General features: G+C 41.2%; 1 protein-coding gene across 1 annotated transcript in view; it reads right to left on the bottom strand.

The window, feature by feature from the left end:
- COL8A1 (collagen, type VIII, alpha 1) overlaps positions 1-24,511 on the bottom strand; it is a 171,371-nt gene that overhangs the window by 5,457 nt on the left and 141,403 nt on the right. Inside the window, exon 3 of the mRNA XM_010841938.1 lies at positions 1,935-2,265. Within this exon, the coding sequence (XP_010840240.1) occupies positions 1,935-2,262 (328 nt within the window). The 5' untranslated portion in view covers positions 2,263-2,265. The remainder of the gene's footprint in view (positions 1-1,934; positions 2,266-24,511) is intronic.

Below are 24,511 nucleotides of genomic sequence, written 5' to 3'. Positions count from 1 at the left end.
TAGGTATTTTAGGATGATAAGCAGTACAGATAAGGACGTAACTGGGATTAGGAGCAAGAAGCTCTTTCTGGCCTTGAAATGAGATCTTCACTGGGTTACTTAAGCCATCAGCATCTTTGCTTGGTTATCTGTATGGCAAGTGTAATACATCTGCACTTCAAGATTGGATAATAGATGTGAAAGGCATTATGCTTTCTCAAATTTTTATCAAAATACAAAGCATATGCTGTTATACTGACTAAGTTATGCCTTGCAGAGAAACAAAACTCTGGATCTCCCATGCTACTGGGAGTAAGGAATAACATCAAGAAAGGAAACTTCATTGTCCCAAAGTCTTATTTTTAACCATTAGTTGCATCTTAATCCTGATGTTGTATTTTTCACTGACCTACTGTCAGGGAACAGAATAGAACCACAGAACTCATATTTTTTCTAAATTCCTCAGTTGCAATCTGGTACCCATCTGAATAAGTACAGGAAGTTTCAAAATCCAGGCAGGCCATTCAAGAAAGGAAGGAAAACAAATGACTGAATAATCCCCCAAGTGGAATATCAGCTTCTAAAGAGAAGAAATACAGCTCCTAAAAGAAGGAAGTACTTCTTTTGTGCAATGCAGATGCTTTATCCTCTGAGCCACCAGGGAAGCCCCCCAATAGACATTACTATATGTGACTAAGGTATGCCATTTCTAAGCAGGGGTTGTGTAGCTCCTGTATCAAGGAGCATCTTGGGCAGGGTCATGTCATATTCATCAGGAATCCCCAGTGTCCAGCCCGTGCCTGGAGTACGCTCTGTCCTTACTTAAGCTTTGTCGAATGACCAGCTGTAGCACCTCAGAGTTCTTAAGCGGCTTTAGCATTTATTTAGTACTTACCTTATGTCATCAACTCTCTCAATAATCCTACTTTACAAATGAAGAAAAGTGGTTTCAGAGAGGTTGAATGACTAGGTTTCTCTCATTTCTGGCCTCTGGGCACCCAGACCTACGGGGTCCAAACCCCACAGTTCCCCGGAAGTAGAGCTCCTGCTTTTGCAGGGACCATTGGGAATGGTGTCTGTTCCTCAAAGGGAATTGCTACTCAGATTGCAATTCCTTTCCTGCAAGTTCGAGGTTTCCTAGGTTTCTTATAAATCAACTGAGTGTATAAGAAAATGTCTCTTGGGAATTCTCTTGTGGTCCAGTGGTTAAAACTCAGCACTTTCACTGCCGAGGGCCCGGGGTTCAATCCCTAGTCAGGGAACTAAGATCCCATAAGTTGTGTGGTGCAGCCAAAAAAGAAAAAGAAAATGTCTCTCACAGTGATAGGTATTTAGCAGGTGTTGAATAACTAATGCATATGACTAGAAAGTAATGGAGAGATTTTCAGGTATCATCTCTAGACTCTGTCTGTGCTCTTCAGGCTCCTTCTGTTGATTTATTGATTGACATGTGTAGCACCTTTGTTAGAGCTGTCTTAAAAGCACATTTATCTGGCATCTGGTTACATATGATTTTCTTTTTTAACACCGTAGATTCTTACCACATTTCTCTGCTAGTTCTGAAGACTGACGTCATATATATACGTATATATATATTTTTTTTTTTCAGTGCTTTATCCCTCAGCATTTAGCTGAGAGCCTGACACGGGAAGAGATGCTCATTAGTTGTATGTTTGAATAAAGAAATAATGAATAAGAGAATGAACTATTTGTTATTAAATCTATCTTGTGCCATTTGATGCTGTTGAAATAAAGCACAACATAAAATGGTAACTTTGTCTGTCTTTAAGAGTTGAACTTTTTCAAGGATAGAGTTTAGAACACAGTAGGCATTTAATGAAAGTCAGACATAGAGGCTAAAATAAAAACACCCCAAATTTAGTTCTCGCCATCCCCACCTCATTACTTGGGATTTGGGGAGGCTGCTATTTTATAGCAGTACCGAAGTGTGTTACCTTTGCCTTTCTTGGGTGCTGCTTCCTTGCCCATCCTCGGTGCTGGCTGAACTTCCTTCCTATATTGGGGTAGGTGTGGATACTCTTTGCCATACTGCATGTGGGGCAGCTCCTTGCCCACGTTCAGGCCCTCTTTGCCCAAAGGCATATGAGGTACTTGCTGGCCCAGGGGCTGGTATTGCGGAATTTGCGGTGGGATCTGAGCGGGAATTTGAGGTGGCAGCGGCTTGATTCCATAGTAGGCACCAGCTTGGATGAGCCGGATGGAGCCCACGGAAAGGGTGAGCAGGACTCCCAGCAGCTGCAGAGGGGAAGGTGGTCCAGCCATCACCTGTGGAGGAAGACACGCACCAAGATGGTGAAAACCAGCCGGCCAGGTGACCAGAGTTAACTTGAGAAAGAAAAGGAAGCGTACGTAGTCTTTATCAGCAGAAACTCATGAGTGGAAGACAAATGAAAAGGAAAATGTCACCTTTTGATAGAAAACGAACAAAATCCAGGAAAGAGTAGGATCTACCAAATGAAGACAATTGGTGAGATTGTAGTCTATGGGTGGGGACTTTCCTGGTGGCTCAGTGGTAAAGAATCCGCTTCCCAATGTAGGACACGTGAGTTTGATCCCTGGTCCGGGAAGATGCCCTGGAGAAGGGAATGACAACCCATTCTAGTATTCTTGCCTGGAAAATTCCATGGACAGAGGAGCCTGGCGGGCTACAGTCCATAGGGTTGCAAAAGAGTCAGACACAACTTAGTGACTAAACAAAAACAGGCTATGGGGAGCCTGCTAGTTGTCTCCGAACATGACCTCAGCCTTTTTCCATAGTATTGGCACCTCTGACTCTAAGCTGGAGCGAAGCAAGCCTAGACCATAGATGTTTCATTTAGATGTGGCCACGTGACAAAATTCTGGCCTGTTGGGTGTAGTTGTAATGGGCACCAGCTTCCAAAAAGGCTGTAAAGGGGAGTGGACATGTCTTGGGCTATAGAGTGAAAACTGTGTATTAAGGATGGCAGAGCAAAAAGCTTGAAGAAATCTCAGCCTTGGTTGAACTTGGTGGGGTTATAAGCATGTGTAAAGGTTAAAGAGCAAACAAGGACGATAAAAACCAAAGACATCTTCTGAATTGGAAAGAAAGTACTTCATGTGACAGCCCCCAAATGTCATTAAAAAAAAAAAACCACCATTATAATTACATACACACAAGGATACCATTTCTTTCTTCTAATTGTGTACTGTGAAGTCATTTGTTTAGAATTCAGTTAATTTGACCTGGAGATCACTGAAGTTTAGCTTTGTACTATTATGAAAGAAAGGAGTTTTCAAAGCAAATTTGTTGCATAAATGAAAGATGTTTAACTACTCACAAGGATAAACTATTTTTAAGCCTTTTAATAGCACCCTTTGAAAATTAGTAATTAATAGAATAAATATAAATGCGGCTTATCTGTTTATTAAAAAGAGCTTGAGAAAACATCTGTTTGGAGACACCCGGGGCTGAAGATGAAACAGCCCAGGGAACTGCAGTTTTCACGAATTCCCACTAGAGGGCAAGTGTGATGCACATCAAAGTCAGCTCAATTACTCCCAGACCTAAAACCACACACAAAGCTTTGTTCTCATATCTCATTAAAGGACTTAAAACAGAGTGTCGTGGTAATGCTGCAGAGAGAGACAGACAGACAGGCACGGAGAGGAGGGGTGGGGGGCTGGAGGAGAAGTGGCAAGTTTCTCACAATGTTTAATGTAAATGTCTTCTGGAAAACTTTGAGTAAACTTGTGTCTACAAATTTTAATTTCCATTCTCCTGAGAGTTTGTTTTCTTTGCTTCTGCCTTACTTAATCCTGGATCTTAGTTTTCCACTTCTCAGAAAATGTGCGTTGACAATGCAACATCTTATTCAAGTGTAATGCTGAGAGTGTGAACAGACTATAGAACTGATTAATAAAAAGCACCTAACAAAATATTTAATAAGAACCTTTACCATTAAATTCATTGCATTACAATTTTTTAAAATATACTAATCATTTCTCCCCCTTCAGGGGGGAAAAAATGAAGAAATACCTGTCAGCAAAAAGATTTATAAAACTTTCTCCATTTCATAAATCAGAATAGTCTTTAAGAACTATTTGTTTCAAGTGTACTATAAATGGGAGAAGACAGAAAGCTGTTATTTTATGTCCTTATAAGAATGATTAATTGTTATAAACCATTTAGAAAGAGTCACAAAATTAATATTGATTTATACTTGGTAATAGTCAAATTTATTTTAGATGAAAAAAGAACATCTGTTCTAAGTACTCAACAACGGCTTATTGAGTACTTAGCAGACACAGTGAGATACCTGTCCATGGATGACAAAGATAACTATAATATGGTCAATAAGTCCTGCCATCAAGAAACTTATACTGTTTTAGTAGGAGTGACAGATGTGTAACCTATTAATGAGTAGCAAAGGATATCAGGAAAAAGTAAATTTTCCTCTCACTTTTGTTCTTTATGTCTAAAATCCCTTCCTTTTGAAGTAACATTTTCCTTTGTATTTTCCCAGAGATAATCTGTGAAGATGCACATTTAATATGCACCCATTTAAGACAAACTACACTTATTCTACACACCACTATTCCTTACATTTTTCATGCAGAAGACCATAAATTCATCATAGTTTTGTGTATCTGAACAGATACGTTCAGCTTCTTCTTTTGTTAAAAATGAGACTCAATTGTTTTCTAAGCCCCATCTGATTCTAACATTCAATGTCTCGGGTAGTCATTAGAGAGTTGACAATGGTAATCCATACTAGAAATAACATGGTAATATCTGGTGATGTGTAACTTGGGACTTAATTCTACCTTTGGTCGTTAATGAGTTTCATTATTAAACCCTAAACTTGTTCTTTGTAATAAGTTAGCATGCCTGGTCCTTTACCTTTCCTTCAATTCAGTGAATGTGTTGGATTTACTTAATAATCTTCAAACCAGGACAGCCTAATGAAACACTGGAGAATTGGAAAGGGGCGAATTCCTAGAAGAAAGCCAGATGAATATCAAAGGCCCACTGGAATTCTGCTCCACTATGATTATTTCCTCTCACAGACTTGGCCTCTTTCTGCTGAAAACCACCCCTTTTGGTCTGCCATCTGCCATTTCTCTGGATCTTTATTTAAATAAACTTCGTTCAGTTTTAGTGCGAATATTTACATAGGGGCCCTGGTTAGAATTTAGCACTTGACTTATCCTTCCTCATTTCCCTCTTGTCCCTGAGGGTATTTTTGGTGGTCAGAGTGTTGTGGAGGTTCTCCCCAGATCACTCAAAAGAACATCTGTACAAGCACCTGGTAGGAAGAGGGAGCCTCAGAATTCCTGCTGGGAAGAAACGGTGGTAGTGGGTTTTCTTGCCTCTTCCCCGCCCCCACAAGGATGTAGAACACAAGAATCCTGTGAGTTCTATTTGATGTTTTCTTGGATTTCTATTTGGAAACTGATATGTGGTGTGTGTGCACGTGAGCATGAACATACATGCTGTGTGTGGACACTGGATTTTTGCCAGCCTTAGTGATGGGTGTCATGTTATACATTGTAGAAGAAGCCCAAAGACCATGAGTTGAGGTGTAGCTTTGCCATTCTCCATGTTCATGACTTTCTGCAAGTCCCTTATCTTCACTGCGTCTCACTTTCTCTGTCTATAAAACAGAAATTATGATCTCCGCCTCTCCCACAGCAATGTTGAAGGGCATACATGATAATATGAATTCTTTGTAGGGCGAAAAGCACTATTCACATTTAAGTTATTATTAATGGAGTGTGACCAAAGAGACAAATCAAAACCAACTGAAACGTCAAAGACTTTCAAAGAAAGATGCTAGCCAAAGTAAATGTGAGGTTAACTGCAATAATGATAAACCTAACATGAAGAAAACAATAATGGCCATTAAAATGTACTTGTTAAAAATGGGAAAACAGAACAGCTGAACCAAGACAGTTATTCATTCTGGGGTGGGAGTTGCCAGTCCTAACATTCTGAACAGCCCTAAATGCTTCCCTATATTTGGGCTGGGCTGCTGCAGAGAGTTTCAGTTTCCTCATGTGAAACTTGCAATGTAAATAACAGAATAGCGTGATCTGTATTATTTTAGACACTCTTCAGCATTTTCTTAGGACGTTGATCCTCATGAGATTATGGCTTGCTGTCCGAAAGAATGTTTAAGTATTTAAGCCTTCAAGTTCAGTTCAGTCGCTCAGTCGTGCCTGACTCTTTGCGATCCAACGGGCTGCAGCATGCCAGGCTTCCCTGTCCATCACCAACTCCTGGAGCTTGCTCAAACTCATGTCCATAGAGTTGGTGATGCCATCCAACCATCTCATCAATCCTTGTGCTAAATCCAACTCTCCCTTTCCCATGGACAACTTTCCCTTTCCCAGCATGTCTGTATGTGTATGTATGCGTGTCCGTGTCCTCTGTGGTGCGGACTAGCCTTCTCTCATTCTGCTCCCAGTTGGTGTTCCTCTATGCCCTCTACTCACCCTGTCACACAGGGTTTGTAGTTCCTCAAGCCTTCAGATTCACACCTAAGAAGGGGAAAGTCAAGCAGCACCCTACGCCTCCAATATTCAGCAGGATTGTTTAGAAAATTCTCTCATGGTTGATTACACTTCTCGGGGCAATTCATTCACTACATATGGATATTTATGAGACAGCTACTAATCATTACAAACTGCTTGGAGATTCAAGAAAGAGAAGTGAATTATAGAGGTAAGTCCCTGATCTCATGAACGCACAGTCTAGCCTGGGGAGACATGTAATTAACAAGTTAAAAATAAGTTTTGTAATCTCAAGATTTTGGGGCTTCCCTGGTGGCTCAGTGGTAAAGAATTAGCCTACATTTCAGGAGATGTGGGTTCGATCCCTGGGTCAGGAAGATCCCTTGGAAGAGGAAATGGCAACGTACTCCAGTATTCTTGCCCGGAAAATACCACAGACAGGGCTATAGGCCGTGGGGTCGCAAAGAGTCAGACATGACTAAGCAACTAAACAGCAACACAACAACCTCAGATTTAAATGCTGTGAAGAAAACAAAGAACGGGAAAGGGTGTGAGATTGCCTTGGGGAGGCAGATGCTGTTTTGGAAGGGTGATAGGGGAAGACATGTCTGAGGAAGTAAGTTTTGGATAGAGGTGTGAGGATTGAAAGTTTTATTTATCTCTCTTTAAACACAATACTGGGGGAAAAAAAGAGTCCTATTAGTTACCAGAGATAGCTATATTAGTTACAAGGTAGTCTTATACAACATTCATTAATGTAAACCCCTGTTTCAAAACTATTCCTCATCTATGTCAGTCATCATTTTGACCTCTTTATTTAGGGTATCCTGTTCTCTCTAGAGGATTCTTATTCTATTTTTTTTTTTTTTGCTGTGCCAGGGCTTAGTTTTTTGCTTAGCACTTGGGATCTCTGTTCTTCATTGTGGCATGTGGAGTCTTTAGTTGCAGCTCACGAACTGTTTTAGTTGCCGCATGTGGGATCTAGTTCCCTGAGCAGGGATCGAACCCGAGCTCCCTGCACTGGGAGCATGAAGTCCTAGCCACTGGACCACCAGGGAAGTCCCCAATCCTTATTCTTTTTAAATCCCTCTCCAGATTTCAGCCCAACTGTATTGGTTTGCTGGGGCTACAATAACAAAGGACCCCAGACTGAGTGACTGAGACAACAGAAATGTATTTCCTCACAATTCTGGAGGCTAGAAGTCCAAGATAAAGGTATTGGCAGGGTGAGTTTCTTCTGAGGCATCTCTCCTTGGCTTGTAGATGACTGTCTACTCCCTGTGTCTTCACCTGCTCTTTCCTCTAATGTGTCTGTGTCTTAATCTCCTCTTCGTATAAGAACACCAGTCATGAGATTAGGGCCCACCCGTTTGGCCTCATTTTAACTTAATTTCCTCTTAAAGACCCTATCTCCAAATGCAGTCATGTTCTGAAGTATGGAAAATTAAGACTTTAGTATATTCCCCTCTTTTCAGGGGGACACAGCTCAGCCCATAACACGTATAATTCCTCTGTCGGCTCAATGCCTGCCTCTTCTGTAAAGTCTTCCCTACCTACCTCCTCAGACATCATTATTCTGCTAGCACTATTGAAAGTTTAACAAAGTTAAATGCAGTCCTAACCAACGTTATGCTTTTCTCTATTTTTTTCCACTAGACCTCAATATGATCGCGTTTCCTGAGAACAGGGAAAATGTGTGATATTCTTTGACTTCCTCAATATTTATCGATGAATCCTTACAATCAAAACTTGCAGTGTTGATAGGGGCTTTGCTGCTGCTGCTGCTAAGTCGCTTCAGTCGTGTCCAACTCTGTGCGACCCCATAGACGGCAGCCCACTAGGCTTCCCCGTCCCTGGGATTCTCCAGGCAAGAACACTGGAGTGGGTTGCCATTTCCTTCTCCAATGCATGAAAGTGAAAAGTGAAAGTGAAGTCGCTCAGTCGTGTCCGACTCTTAGCGACCCCATGGGCTGCAGCCTACCAGGCTCCTCCGGCCATGGGATTTTTTAGGCAAAAGTACTGGAGTGGGGTGCCATTGCCTTCTCCGGAAAGAGGCTTTAGAAAATATCAAATTCAGCCTCACTCCCAGTTTGGAATCCTTCCTACAACAGTTGTTGACAGAAGGCTTGCATGTTTCCTACTTGAATGTTAATTGTGACGGAAATATTCCTGAGGCAGCTGACCACCTTCTTGTGCAGCTTTTTTTTTTTTTTGCAATTTTTATTATCTGAACAGCTTGTAGGGGAGACCTACCTTTTTTGATTCATAACTGGCTTGCACAGGTAGCTTACTTTTAGTGAGGGGTAGAGAAGGCTGAAAAAAAATGTATCCCCAAATTGGCTAAAGCAAAAGATAGATGGTCACATGATCTTTTATTGCCATGCCAATAAACCCACCTTAGGGTCATCAAAGTAGGGATATGTAACTTATTGCACAATTTATTAGTATTACAGGACATTAACAATTCTATGTTGAATAAACCAACTCAGGTTATGGTTTTGTTGCCCTTTAGAATATTAAAGGGCATATTGGAGAAGGCAATGGCACCCCACTCCAGTACTCTTGCCTGGAAAATCCCATGGACGGAGGAGCCTGGTGGGCTGCAGTTCACGGGGTCGCTAAGAGTTGGACACAACTGAGCTACTTCACTTTCACTTTTCACTTTCATGCATTGGAGAAGGAAATGGCAACCCACTCCAGTGTTCTTGCCTGGAGATCCCAGGGACGGTGGAGCCTGGTGGGCTGCCGTCTATGGGGTCGCACAGAGTCGGACGTGACTGAAGCGACTTAGCAGCAGCAGAATATTAACCAGTTTTGGTTAACATTCTAATATTAACCAGTATTCTAATGCTAATTTTGTCAAATTTAACATTATCTCAGCATATTTTTTATCTGCTCATTACAATGAAAAATGTAGAGTTTTAATATTTTATTTCAAATTGACTGTCCTTATTTAAAATGTTGACATATTCATGTACAAACGAAAATTGTGTTTTTAACATTTTGAGGATTATGCTTTGATGGGGATACAAATTACACAAAAACACAAATGTATGGTGTGTTGGGTGATATGGAGGAAAACAAAAGAGAGGGTGGTACAGATGTTGAGATGTTACTGTAGAAATTGAGCCTTCTGCACTTGGATGGGCTGGCACCTGGGTTTTAAAGAAAGATAGAAACAATACTAACAGAGGTACAGAGAGTTGCCTGGTTTGGAAGTCTGGAGGCCGTTGTGATTGCTGCATGACAAAGAGAGGAAAGAGGATCTCCAGGGGAGGAAGAGTCAAGACAGGAAAACATCATTTCAACTGAGCTCTTCTTGTTTATAATAGGATACCTATTATAAAATCCCTCCTTCATGTCCTCAGAGATGAAGAGACTCTTCTGTCTTTTTAAAAAAAAACTTTAATTTTGTATTGGGGTATAGCTGAATTTTACCTTTTCATACTGTTCATGGGGTTCTCAAACCAGTCAATCCTAAAGAAATCAGTCCTGACTACTCATTGGAAGGACTGATGCTGAAGCTGAAACTTCAGTACTTTGGCCACCTGATGCGAAGAACTGACTCATCAGAAAAGACCTTGATGCTGGGAAAGATTGAGGGCGGGAGAAGGGGACGACAGAGGATGAGATGGTTGGATGGCATCACTGACTTGATGGACATGAGTTTGAGTAAACTTTGGGAGTTGGTGATGGACAGGGAAGGCTGGCGTGCTGCAGTCCACAGGGTTGCAAAGAGTCGGACTGAGTAACTGAACTGAACTGAAATGATAGCTGTATTAACAACTTATTATGTATTACATTGTATTATGTATTACATTGTATTATGTATTAACAGAAGAGCTGACTCATTGGAAAAGACTCTGATGCTGGGAGGGATTGGGGGCAGGAGGAGAAGGGGACGACAGAGGATGAGATGGCCGGATGGCATCACTGACTCGATGGACGTGAGTCTGAGTGAACTCCGGGAGTTGGTGATGGACAGGGAGGCCTGGCGTGCTGCAATTCATGGGGTTGCGAAGAGTCGGACATGACTGAGCGACTGAACGGAACTGAACTGATCGACAAACAATGTTGTGATAGTTTTAGGTGAATAGTGAAGGAACTTGGCCATACATATACATTCTCCCCCTGAATTCACCTCCCATCCAGGCTGCCACATAACACTGAGCAGAGATCCATGCAATTGGTCCTTGTTGGTTATCCATTTTAAATATAGCAGTATGTACACACTCATCCCAAACTCCCTAACTATTCCTTTCTTCATCCTTTCCCCCAGCAACCATAAGTTCATTCTCTAAGTCTGTGAGTCCCTTTTTGAAATTCTTATTCTTCTGATGATACCTTCAAAAAACCTAATTCTTTGGGGGGAATGGATTTTTGAGGGTAGGCATCTGGTTCTGTCACTTCATGGGAAATAGATAGGGAAACAGTGGAAACAGAGTCAGACTTTATTTTGGGGGGGCTCCAAAATCACTGCAGATGGTGATTGCAGCCATGAAATTAAGACGCTTACTTCTTGGAAGGAAAGTTATGACCAATCTAGATAGCATATTCAAAAGCAGAGACATTACTTTGCCAACAAAGGTCCGTCTAGTCAAGGCTATGGTTTTTCCTTTGGTCATGTATGGATGTGAGAGTTGGATGTGAAGAAAGCTGAGTGCCGAAGAATTGATGCTTTTGAACTGTGGTGTTGGAGAAGACTCTTGAGAGTCCCTTGGACTGCAAGGAGATCCAACCAGTCCATTCTGAAGGAGATCAGTCCTGGGTGTTCATTGCAAGGACTGATGCTGAGGCTGAAACTCCAATACTTTGGCCTCCTCACGTGAAGAGTTGACTCATTGGAAAAGAACCTGATGCTGGGAGGGATTAGGGGCAGGAGGAGAAGGGGACGACAGAGGATGAGATGGCTGGATGGCATCACCAACTCGATGCACATGAGTTTGTGTGAACTCCGGGAGTTGGTGATGGATGGGGAGGCCTGGCGTGCTGCGATACATGAGGTTGCAAAGAGTCAGACACGACTGAGTGACTGAACTGAACTGAACTGAGACAAACAGTTCAGAACTGCTCCATATTAGCACTGGGCAAAATCAGTGACTATATTTGAGAAAACCAGAACTGAAGAATGGTTGGGGGAAGAAAGAAAATAAACATCCACGTTATAATAATATTAGCTACGTTTTTAAGCACTTACTTTATGCCAGTCCCACGAACATACTTCAGATACATTTCACTAATCTTTCATCCATTTACTAGGCTTTTTTTAATGCTAACCTCTTTCATATGGTATCTCCCCATCCTGTATTCATATATTAATAGTTGATTATTTTACTGAAATTCAAGACTGTTACATTCCAAGTTAGAAAGTTTAAATTCTTACTTGAAAAGAGACAAATATCATATGATATCACTTATGTATGAAAACTAAAAAGTGATACAAATAAGCTTTTTTACAAAACAGAAATAGACTCAGACAGAAAACAAATTTATGTTTACCAAAGGGGAACAAGGGGAGGGGATAAATTAGGAGTTTGGAATTAAAATATATACACAACTATATATAAAGTAGATAACCAACAAGGAACTCCTGTATAGTACAGGGAGCTATACTAAGTATCTTTAATAACCTATAAAGGAAAGGAACCTCAAAAATAATATAATATATATATTATATATATATACATGTAAATTATATATAAATTATATACATATAAATATAAATAAACTGAATCATTTTGCTACACACCTAAAACTAACACAACATTGTAAATCAACTATATTTCAATAAAATTTTTAAAAAGTATTTCTTATTTGATTATTGTTAGGAGATTCATCAATATATTAAATAACCAGGTACAGATCTAACTATATTTCCACTTCTCTCCATCTTGTCCTCCAAATTCCAAGGCTGCCTTTTTCATTGAAATAAAGAGTTTCCCTATTATATAGTTTAAGATCCTGGACTAGATCCCTTTTTGCTTTCTGGACTAGGGACACAAGCTTGGGAGGTATTAATAACAGCAAGGTGAATATGCTGAGATGGAACCCAGAGAAACTAAACCATCACATATTAGTTGATCAATCCAGTAGAGGCAGTGGGCAGAAAATCCAATAAGCATTCATTAGTTTTAGTCAATCTGCCCAATTATACGGACTGATACATATATAAAACTGAACTTGAATATGTGCCTCACTGATGAATCCTGAATCTACTATAATTAAGCGGAGCCAACAATCCCACCTACTAGCCATAGGCAGAGCGTGACCTCTCTGGACTTAGAACTTGAGATGTCAATTAGGTTGTGTCCTTTGCCCTAGAAATGGGCCACCCACATAACCCCTCTGAAACGATGGCCAACCACCACATTCCACAAGTCCTCCAGAAGAGATTTCACAACCTTCACAAATAACCAACTGCAGGCTTCACAGACCTGCATTTCCTAACATCTAATCTGAATCTTACTTGCTGAACTTTAAACTCATTTCCTCTTTTGTATTCTCAAAGGAGGTGGGAAACATCTGGAGAAAATTTTTCTTAAAATAATAGCTCACATACTTGAAGTCTGCAATTAACTCCTTTTGTTTCTCTAACTGGGATCACGTCAGCTGCCAAAGAGTTTCTAAAACACTTGAGAGAACCCCTAAAAGGGAAGTGCTAAAGCAGAATCCTGTCTTGTTTTGTTTAGCTTTTCTTCCCATAATGTGAAGACATCATCATTGATAGTACCTAAATGCTGGTTCTGACCTGAGCAAGTCACTACCCTAAGTGGGCAGCCATTTCCTCATTTGCAGAATCGGGACACTAGCTAGATGGTCTCAAGTTTCCCTCTAGCCCTAAAATGCTAGGGTAGCTGTGAACCTGAATAACAAGTCCACACTTCATGGACAAATGCTCTCATGAAGGTGCATGCTTAAGCCTTTTGCATGTCATCTCACACATCTGGTTACTTTTCAGTATTTTACTCTCCTCATCTTCTTACAGGTGAAGATGGAGCAGGAAGAGTTTGAAGAGCCCCCTGCAAGTATCCCTCTGATGAAATAAGCTATACCTGACAAGAAACCAAAGAAAGAACCTAAATAAGAAATAACATTTACAGAGAAGACAGTGGTTTATAACTTTTAAATACCATATTCAAAGATTTACTAAAAATGGAAGCTTAATGAGAAACCTTTAAAAAAGTGGCTATAAATGAAAAAAACCTTTTTATAATATAATAGGCTCAAAATGTCCCCTAGAGTCCCTCAGCAAGGATTGATGTATGCCTCCTGTCATAGGAATGACAAATGAATACAAAGTATGTATCCCAGGAAGGAGAAGTAGGCAGTGAATAAGTATGACGTAGAAAAATGGAAGATCCAAAATTTAGAGGCAGGTCTTTAGTAGACAAAGAGGAGAGCTTCCCAGGAATAAAGCTTTCCCCATCCCATGAGCTGGGAATGTGTAGCAAGGCAAATTCCTTCCTGGTGTGACCCAAGAAGGGCTGGAAAGACCTCTACCATTCACACAAGCATCTTTCTGCCTTCTCTGCACTACTATGGTTTGTGTAAATGACACGATGTAAAATAATGTGATTTCAGGCCGTTGCAATGGAGAGACAAGTGTGAGGAAGTCTTTTCTGACGTAATCCATTGAACTGGACATTGTGAAAATATTTATCATGAGCAAATAACTATAATAATGTATTTTGTAAAATATAAATATCATGTACATGGAAGTACAAAGTTCCAGTTATGAGCTAAATAAGTTCACATGATAAATGCAATTAACACTGCTGTATGTTATGTGTGAAAGTCATTAGAGAAGTAAATCCTAAGAGCTCTGATCACAAGGAAAATTTTTTTTTTCTTTTATATCTTTATGAGATGATGAATGTTCACTCAGCCTCTGCAGGAATCATTTCATGATGTATGTAAATCAAATCATTGTGCTCTATACCTTAAACTTATACAGTACTATGTGTCAGTTATATCTCAGTAAAATTATAAGGAAAACAATGTAAATTTCATGGAACATTTGTTCACTGCAGACACCTTCATTTCATCCTGAACTCTTGTATAGACCAATGGGATTACAAATGAATTTTAACCAAACAAAATTCAGCAATGTCCTTGTCACATGCATAGTTAAAATTTGGTAGTTGTGGTAGAAGTTGTTCTTTATAAATAACATGAATGAGTTGAATAAAGTAAAATGAAAAAAATTATGCTCATTCCCAAAATATCTAAGGCTACAGAGATTAGAAAGTTTAAACCAAGTTTGGTAAAAAGACAAAGGCATATATCTTGTTTCCTGAATGACCTTTTTCTGTGTCTTGAACTTGTAGAAGTTGGGGTCCTCGGGTAGCCTCTAGATGTAGGTCCTAGGGTAGCCTCTAGGTGTGAGTCCTGGAGTCACCTCTCGATGTGGGAGGGAGTGATTGGGAGGAAGAGCTGGCTTGTCTTTAGACTCCACCTTTTCCTGAGGAAGGCTGCCATATTAGAAGCTCCTGCCTTGTCTACTTTTCTGTAGTTCTGCATATTCTTCTAGATGCTTCACCATTGCTCAGCATCTTACTCAAGAAAAGTTGAGAGATTAGGTGACACTCAAATGAAGTAGTTCTGGTCGAAGTTTTGAAAACTGAGAAAGTTGAAATATAAAGCGCAGCAGGGTCAGCTCCCAGCCAGCATGGGCACTCCCTGGAAGCAGGGGGCCGGGAGTGCTTTGCCACGCGGATGTTGCTCCCAGTGCTTTCCTAGGATGTTTGGCAAGGAAGGACTGACAAGTACAGAGAGGTCTCCTGTCTCTGCCCCACTCTGGCTGGCACTTAGCATTTACTCTATCAGCACATCCAGAAGCTGAAGCAAGCAATTTCCCATGCTAGCGTTTTCTTTTTATTAACCAGCCATTATGGAAGTAGACTGTTCATTTTGGTATTTTTATAGGAAATTGTGAAATAAACAAAAATTCCCTCAACTGAGCAACAAATCCTAGCCTCTCCTATCTTTCATAATACTAAAATATTTATTAATGGAATTACTATATGGGTACACAGGTGTCTTCGTGGATAGAAAGCAAGAGATAGAGGACGTGAGGCAGCCAATTAACATTTTTTCCCCCACTTTTGAACTAGTGACTTAGGGGATTCAGTTGTTGAAGTCTTATTTAGCTAAAATTACTTTGAGTCACATAACCTTGAATGACTTGATGTTAAAAGTTAAGCTCTAGAGTTTCTATCACACATGGGTGAAACATTAAATCAAATCAACAGCACTTGGAAATAAAAATAATTAATAAATTTCTTTAAAAATTGCTCCTCCCTCATGCCCACACATATTCACTTGGCTAATCTCCAGTCAGAACAGCAATCCTATTAAAGTTGCAACGTGTACCCCTGGAAATTTCTGAATTATATAAGAACTAAAAAAAAAAAAAAAAAAAAAAAAAACCTCGACAATTTCTTGGGCAGTAAAAATGTGAATTTGTTCTTTCTCTGTTGCATGGTTTAAGAGTAGCAGAGATCATTCCATAGGACTGTTCCCAAAAATGAATTTAAATATGAAAAAAATTTCGCTTTCAACCTGGGGCTAAGCCTAAAACGCCAAGCTGTGATAAATTGTCAGCCACAGAGAGGGCAGTCTCTAAATCCACCACTTTTCAACCGTGGCTTCATCTAGATAATTAGCCTGTGTGGTAGCATCCTGTCCTTTGAACACAGGCAAAGTGCTGAGGCAACAAAACCACAGCTATCTTGGTATTGGAAGTTCTACTTCTTTCGGGGTGGAATTTATTTTGAGGGAGAAAGAGATGGATGTGCTGTCTGGGAGGAAAATCATAAGGTTTTCACAGTTAATCCACCAAACATTTTTCAGAGAAAATGGAAGTGGAGAAAGGAAAGGACAAGGAATTATGTAACAAATGCCGGTTCTTGGAAATGCCAAAGTGGAGGAGGTTGGGAGTGTGGAAGAGACTTTCGGTTTTCTGTTTTTTTGTTTATTTTTTTGAGCAAACCTCCGCTACAGGGCACAGAGAATTCACGAAAAAATGAGGGATTGCTCTGATAACCATGCTTCACAAATGCCATTTTTTAGGACTTGGTGGGAATCGGAAACTGGAGATGAGAGACGTGGGGTATATGTAGCCACTTCTCTGTCATGGATATATTCCTGTACTTTTCAGGCCCGCCTCTTCCTAAACTGTAAGATGAGGGCAATGAATTAGAAGGGGAGGGAGTCCAAATACCTGGAGGAAGCAGGGAGACGGGGGAGCGAGTGGAGTTGGCTAGCCAAAGTTTGCGGTGAACTGGGGAGCATTGCCCTGTCTAACAGGGCAGAAGTTGAACTACTCACTTGTGTGCCTGGTTTGGGCAGGTTTTCCAGTTTTTCAAGACAAAGCCACAAATTGGGACATTTTGTAAAACCCCTTCATCTTGAAATTTTGGGTTGATTAAAAAAAAAATAATGTCTGGTAGAAAAAAGAAATGGCTCTCTGCAGACAGAATCCAAACTTTAGGCTGCTGCATGCCTTTGGTGTCAGATGGTTTCTAACATATCTCTCGTTCTAAAATATTGTATAGGGGATTCCCTTGCCTTTATTTGCTACAGTTTCTAACTCCTGGCATTGTTTCTCTCTACTGTGACTGTTGATTAGTTTAATTATTAATATTAAACCCAACACTTTGTACATTGAACTTTTAGGCACTACCGTGCTAGTGGCCGGGACTTTCCAGGTGGCACTAGTGGTAAAGAACCTGCCTGCCAATGCAGGTAGATAAAAGAGACATGGGTTCAATCCCTGGGTCAGGAAGATCTCCTGGAGATGGGCAAGGCAATCCACTCCAGTATTCTTGCCTAGAGAATCCCATGGACAGAGGAGTCTTGCAGGCTGTAGTCCACAGGGTCATACAGAGTTGGACATGACTGAAGAGATTAAACCCACATGTTAGTGGCTGGCAATGTATAAAAATAACTGAAATACAAGGACCTACTCTCAAGAAGTTTCTAGTCAACTGTTGAAAGTTAGATCTTAATCTGGTGTAAGTGCTTCAATAGAGACAAAAAAAAAAAAGACTTCAACCTGATTGTGATGTATGGGTGGCAGGGTTGGTCAGACACAAGGTCTTTGAGGGACAGTGTTAGAACTAAGGTTTGAGGAATAAATGGGCATTGTTTAGCAGAGTAAAGAGGGAAGTAGAGGCTATAATCCAGAAACAGATGTTGGCAGCTACAACAGTTAAAGGGCAGCTGTAGTGGAGAATGGTTGAGAGCAGCAGCCCTGAGCTGACCTGCTTGAGTTAAATCCTAATCACGTGCCTTCTAATTCGATCTAGCTCTGTGATTTCAGGCAAGTCACTTAACCTCTCAGTGCCTCCATTTCCTCATGATAAATTGGGGATGATAATAGCATTGTCTCACGAGGCTATTGAGGATGGGAAGAGAGTTAATACAAGTAAAATGCTGAGAACTGTGCTCAGATGTGGCTAGCATTATATAGGTAGGAGTTAGCTACTATTTAGAGGAGGAGTGGAAGGGGGAAGGAGGAGAAGCAGGGGAGAGGATTCTGAGCATATAGTTCCACACACTTAACTTTATTGCAGTCCTGTTTCTGAACAGTTTGAAAAGACTTTTGTCTTTACTTTGCTCCTGACCTATTATAAAAACTAGGCTGCCCAACTGTCCCATTGCCTGAGATACCAAGACAGGTCAGGTAACAAAAGAGCCTACTGTGTGGATAACAAGTAGTGTCAGAATTGCTGCCGCTCAGTGCAGCCTGGGCCCCCACCTGCTTGTCACGTGAGCACTAGTTCAAATTCTGGGTCTCTTCCTGCTTCGTATCCCACACAGTACTGGCCACTCTGCAGCCTATTGACTAAGAAGGGCTTTGGCTATGAAATTCAGAGAAGCAAAGACATTTCTCTAGGCAGTGGTAGTAGAAAGTTGGCCTTGTGGGAGCAGCTATAGGATTTAGGATATATCTTACTATTGAAGGAAGTAAGATTCACAAGTAATAATAGAATTATTTTCAGGTCAGAAAAATAATCAGCTTACAATCACTTTCTTTAGAAGCTTAATCTTTTCATACTATTTTCAGGGAGTTTAGGAATAATAATAATATTTGAATTCACATTTATTTAGTGTTTACCCTTTTATCAGCCAGACAGGACTGAGCAACTTTCACTTTCACTTTCTGCCACTAGAATGGTATCATCTACGTATCTGAGGCTGTTGATATTTCTTCTGGCAATCTTGATTTCAGTTTGTGATTCATCCAGCCCGGCATTTCACATGATGTACTCTACACATAAGCTAAATAAGCAGAGCAACAATATATAGCCTTGACATACTCCTTTCCCAATTTTGAACCAGGAACCAGAACTAAACTCTTAAAGAGACGGGAATACCAGACCACTTTACCTGGCTCCTGAGAAACACGTATATAGGTCAAGAAGCAACAGTTAGAACCAATGTGGAACAATGGCCTGGTTCCAAATTGGGAAAGGAGAACATCAAGGCTATATATTGTTGCTCTGCTTATTTAGCTTATGTGCAGAGTACATCATGCAAAATGCCAGGCTGGATGAATCACAAACTGAGATCAAGATTGCCAGAAGAAATATCAACAGCCTCAGATACGTAGATGATACCATTCTAGTGGCAGAAAGTGAAAGTGAAAGTTGCTCAGTCCTGTCTGGCTCTTTGCCACCCCATGGACTATGCAGTCCATGGAATTCTCCAGGCCAGAATACTGGAGTGGGTAGCCTTTCCCTTCTTCAGGGGATCTTCCCAACCCAGGGATTGAACCCAGGTCTCCCACATTGCAAGCAGATTCTTTACCAGCTGAACAACCACGGAAGTGAAGAGGAACTAAAAAACCTTTGATGAGGGTGAAAGAAGAGAGTGAAAAGCTGGCTTAAAACTCAACATTCAAAATACAAAGATTATGGCATTTGGTCCCATCACTTCATGTCAAATAGAAGGGGAAAAGGTAGAAGCAGTGACAGACTTTATATTCTTGGGCTCCAAGATCACTGCAGACAGTGACTGTAGCCATGAAATTAAATGATGCTTGCTCCTCAGAGAAGGCAATGGCAACCCACTCCAGTACTCTTGCCTGGAAAATCCCATGGACGGAGGAGCCTGGTAGGCTTCAGCCCATGGTGTCGCTAAGAGTTGGACACGACTGAACGACTTCACTTTCACTCACTTTCACGCATTGGAGAAGGAAATGGCAACCCACTCCAGTGTTCTTGCCTGGAGAATCCCAGGGATGGGGGAGCCTGGTGGGCTGCCGTCTCTGGGGTCGCACAGAGTCGGACACGACTGAAGCGAGTTAGCAGCAGCTCCTCGGAAGGAAAGCTATGAGAAACCTGGACAGTGTATTAAAAGAGCAGATACATCACTTTGCCAGCAAACGTCTGTATAGTCAAAGCTATGGTTTTTCCAGTAGTCATGTACAGATGTGAGAGCTGGACCATAAAGAAGGCTGTGTGTGAGTATGCTAGTTGATCAGTTGTGGTATCCAACTCTTTGCAACCCCAGGGACTTAGCCTGCCAGGCTCCTCTGCCCTTGGAATTCTCCAGGCAAGAATGGGTTGCCATTCCCTTCTCCAGGGGATCTTCCTGACCCAGGGATCGAACCTGATTCTCCTGCATTGCAGGCAGATTCTTTACCAATTGAGCCACCAGGGAAGAATGCTTAGTGCTGAAGAACTGATGCTTTTGAACTGTGGTATTGGAGAAGACTCTTGAGAGTTCCTTGGACAGCAAGGAGATCAAACTAGTCCATCCTAAAGGAAATCCATCCTGAATATTCATTAGAAGGGCTGATGCTGAAGCTCCAATACTTTGGCCACCTATTAGAAAGAGCCAACTCAGTGGAAAAGACCCTGATGCTGGGAAAGATTGAGGGCAAGAGGAGAAGGGGATGGCAGAGGATGAGATGGTTCAATAGCATAACAAACTCAATGGACATGAGTTAGAGCGAAATCTGGGAGATAGTGAAGGACAGGGAAGCCTGGAGTGCTGTAATCCATAGGGTCACAAAGAGTTGGACACAATTTAGCAACTAATCAACAACAACAAATATTTTAAGACTTGTGTCTGAAAGATGCATATCATTCCCACCATAGATCCTTGCTGAATTCAAGATTATGTTGGGTTTTGGCTTCTCTGGTAGCTCAGATGGTAAAGAATCTGCCTATAAAGCAGGAGACTTGGCATCATTTCCTGGGTAGGGAAGATCCCCTGGGGAAGGGAATGGCAACCCACTCCAGGCAACCAGGTAAGTATTCTTGCCTGGAGAATCCCATGGACAGAGGAGCCTGAGGGCTATAGTGCATGGGGTTGCAAAGAGTTGAACACAACTGAGCAACTAACACTTTCACTTTTATATCTGAAAAAAGACAGACTCAATTCAATTTATGCTTCTTTTATAGTTAGTGCAAAGTAGTAACCTCAAATTCAAAATACCAAATAAATCTCTAAGCATTTTTTAGCCATGAACACTTATTTCAATAGAAAATATTAATTTCCCTCCAAATGAAATTTGCAATGTATTTTATTTTGAACATGGTGGTAAATTCTAGGAGCTGGTTATGGGGGCAGGAAGTTCCATATAAGAGCACTCTTAAGTGTCTGAAACCCTGGCGTCAGACGTTTGCCTTTGGGAATTCTCTGCACCTAGTTCATAACTGTGGACAAAGTAGGCTTTATGAAGCTTGTTGAACAAGTATATGAATGGTACCATATTTTCATTCCTTCCTCTCCTGCCTTTTCTAAATGTTCAAATAAGGTCTTATGTCATGTGAAGGCTGAGAGAACTACGGTTTCTGAATACTGGATCAACATAATTCTGTCTTCTGTTTTTATTCTCACTCCTGATTTTGTGTTCTAGTGTCTGCTGCCAAATCACAAGAAGGAAAAATCCTACATAATAGCCTTTCTGCCTTAAAAGTTAATTGAGTGCTCTTTTTGATTTAACAATAACAAACTCTGTAAAGATGGGGAAGGGTTGGTTGAAGGTAACCTAGTCTCGAGATTGGTGATTATTGTCATTCATCGTAGGATGCTTGTTAGAGTCTCTATGGCTGCTCTATAGAAGGTCTTAGACTTGGCCTGAGTTGAATGACAGAATCATGGAAGCAGTTTTGTGAATCCTCTGTCTTAACATTCAACTTAGGACTCTGGAGCTCAAGTGAAAAATCTCTGAAGTTCTCGCTCTCTATGAAAGTAACCTTTGAGCCTCCACGTCCTTGTTTGGAAAACCAAGAGTGTCACATTAAATGATCCTTAATGTTCCTTTCAAGTCTAAAGACTCACTGTCCTTGGCTCTACCCAGTTCAGTCCTTTTCTGTTCTGTCCTAATTATGCCAGATGCTGCAAAGTGTCAGGCAACAGGCTGTGGAGTCAAGTATTAACATGAAATTGGATGGAAGGTGAGGAGGAGGAGGAGGGATGGACATGTGATGACTCCATACTCATGTGAACGCTTCAATAACACTTCACAAAGTCCCACGGTTCTTTTCTCTGGGATGGCCCGTATCACAGGCCACATCCTTGCCCTGAATTTTTGTCTCCTGAGCGTGGAAACCGGCCAAGACACATTACTAAGCACCCTCTCACTTTCTTACACAGGATGACTCGCCAGACTTATTTTCTTTGCTTTCTCCTCCTGCTGGTTTATGGCGCTCTCTTATGTAGCAATAAAACTCTTGGAGAGTCCTTTCAGGGGTGAATGAATGCCACTTAAGAATATTTCTGTTAGCTGCTCTTTGATGGTTCTGCTCGAAAATAAAGTGGGAGTTGGGGCAGCTTGGTTCTTATTGAAATTTTCCTTCCCTTTGCTTTAACATTACCATTGCTGAAACTCTTAAGTTACACTCCAACGGAGTTTTGCTAACAATAAAAAATGTCTGGAAGATACTGTCAAACAACAAACTCACCATCTTTCAATAATTTTTCCCCCCATTGGAAAAGTATTTGCATTATAAAGAGGCCCAGACTGGCCTGTGTGAACTTCTCTTGTATCCCTTTTAAATATTCAAATTTATAAATAATAAATAGAAAGTGTGACTAAATTCCAGTAAGCAAAGCACTATCTTGTTCTCCACCCTAATAGCAAACAGATTAAGGATCAGGTGTCACGATCCCATTTCAGTTTTGTGTAGTCTATAATTTATTTTTACTTTCTCCATGTTTTGTTTTAAATTGTATTAATTCATCTGAATCTTATACTTAATCTGTGTCTGCTCTGGAACAGAACATCCTATGGCTTCAGTTTCCCCTTCTCACAGTTCCAGCCCTGGGAGCTGGAAAATAGTGGTGTTTGTCCTGAGCTCGACACTTGTCTCTGTGTGGCCTTGGGTAAGCCACTCAGCTTTGGTAGGCTTCTAGCTTCTCTGCTGTAAGATTAATAGAATCTGGATATTGAGGGGGAAAAAAAGCTCAGGAGAGAGAGGGCTTCAGTTACTGCCATAGAAATTACCACCAAAATAAACTATTTTCATTTTTTCCTTCTTTGGTTTGTTTAATAAGTGATGTTGACCAGATGACATGCAATGAGGATTGGGGCGGTGTCACCATGACCCTTGACCCATTTCACTGAGGTCATTACCACACACCACTTTAATTTTCTTATTTATCCCATTCCACAAACATTTTTTGAACCCCCATGCTAGGGACCACGAAAGATTCAAGCACAACTAAGATATCACTTGCACCTCAATGACATGCATGCTAAGTCGCTTCAGTCGAGTGCAACTTTGTGTGACCCCATGGACTGTAGCCCAGCCAGGCTTCTCTGTCCATGAGATTCTCTGGGCAAGAATATTGGAATGGGTTGCCATTTCCTTCTCCAGGGGATCTTCCCTGACCCAGGGATCAAATTTGAGTCTCTTATATCTCTTGCATTGGCAGGCAGGTTCTTTGCCACACCTCAATGGCAACCCAAGACAAAGACAAAGTCTGAAAAAAATGCAAAGAAACTGATCTTGCTTCCTGTCTTGATCCTACTTCCTATTTACCCCTTTTCTCTTATACTTTTCTCTCCCCTTTTCCTTGTCCTTTCCCAACTCTATCCCTAATTGTTTTTTTCTTTTCCAGGTTTTTGATTCCCACTTGGTGGTTACAATTTAATCAGCCCAGTTTGAACCTGCTTCTGTGTGCTTAGTCCCTCAGTTGTGTCTGACTCTTTGCGAGTTCACGGACTGGATCCCGTCAGGCTCCTTTGTCCATGAGGATTCTCCAGGCAAGAATACTGGAGTGGGTTGCCATGCTCTCCTCCAGGGGATCTTCCCAATCCATGGATCAAACCCACATCTCCTGCGTTGCAGGTGAATTCTTTACTAGCTGAGCCATCAAGGAAGTCCAGTCTTTTGAACCTAAGACTGAATAAAAGCTAATATGTTCAAAGGCCACAGTGGGGCACAGGAACCAAATCATCTTCTCTCTTCACTAGATTCAAGGGCAGAGTTCATATAGGTAAGGAAGAAATGCCATATGGAATGACTAGGGTGGCTTTAAAAGGCACCCGTCCCCACTTGGGACCAAAATGCCTCCTCCATAAGTCTGCAGAGTACCTGAAATTTCTGTTAAAGTTCCAGAACCTGGGAAAACTGATACCTTCCAGAGATTTTTTATGACAGATGATTGATCTATAACATAGAACAAACAGGGCCCAAGGCACTGGGACTCAGGCAGTTTAGAAGAATGGGGCCTGGACAGTTTAGGAGCTCTGGGGATTGCCCTAGCTGGGAATGGGTAGATAGTAAGATGGAGGTACAAGGTAATAGGTATTTTGAGGAAGTCAGAGGCATGAGATAGAAGCGTGAAGCTTAGTCTTCCCATGAAGAATCTCTAGCAGCTCCTGGAGAGAAGGGCTGGTCCTGATGGCCCACGAAATCGTGTCTACCACATCACCACTGAGAGGCAGAGCTCATGTGTTCAAGAAAGATTCTCTCCAGTAAAGTTCCAAGGAAACTGACTATAGCCCAGGCACGGCATGCTTGAGATGAACAACCTTGGTCATTTGCAAGACTCAGACCCCAGCCCTCCTTTCCCC

Source organism: Bison bison, unplaced genomic scaffold (genome assembly GCF_000754665.1).
Source record: "Bison bison bison isolate TAMUID 2011002044 unplaced genomic scaffold, Bison_UMD1.0 scf7180017864168, whole genome shotgun sequence".
In the NCBI taxonomy this organism is placed as follows: Eukaryota; Metazoa; Chordata; class Mammalia; order Artiodactyla; family Bovidae; genus Bison; species Bison bison.
Note: the sequence above shows the minus strand (reverse complement) of the source record. Positions and strands in the feature narration are given on the sequence as shown.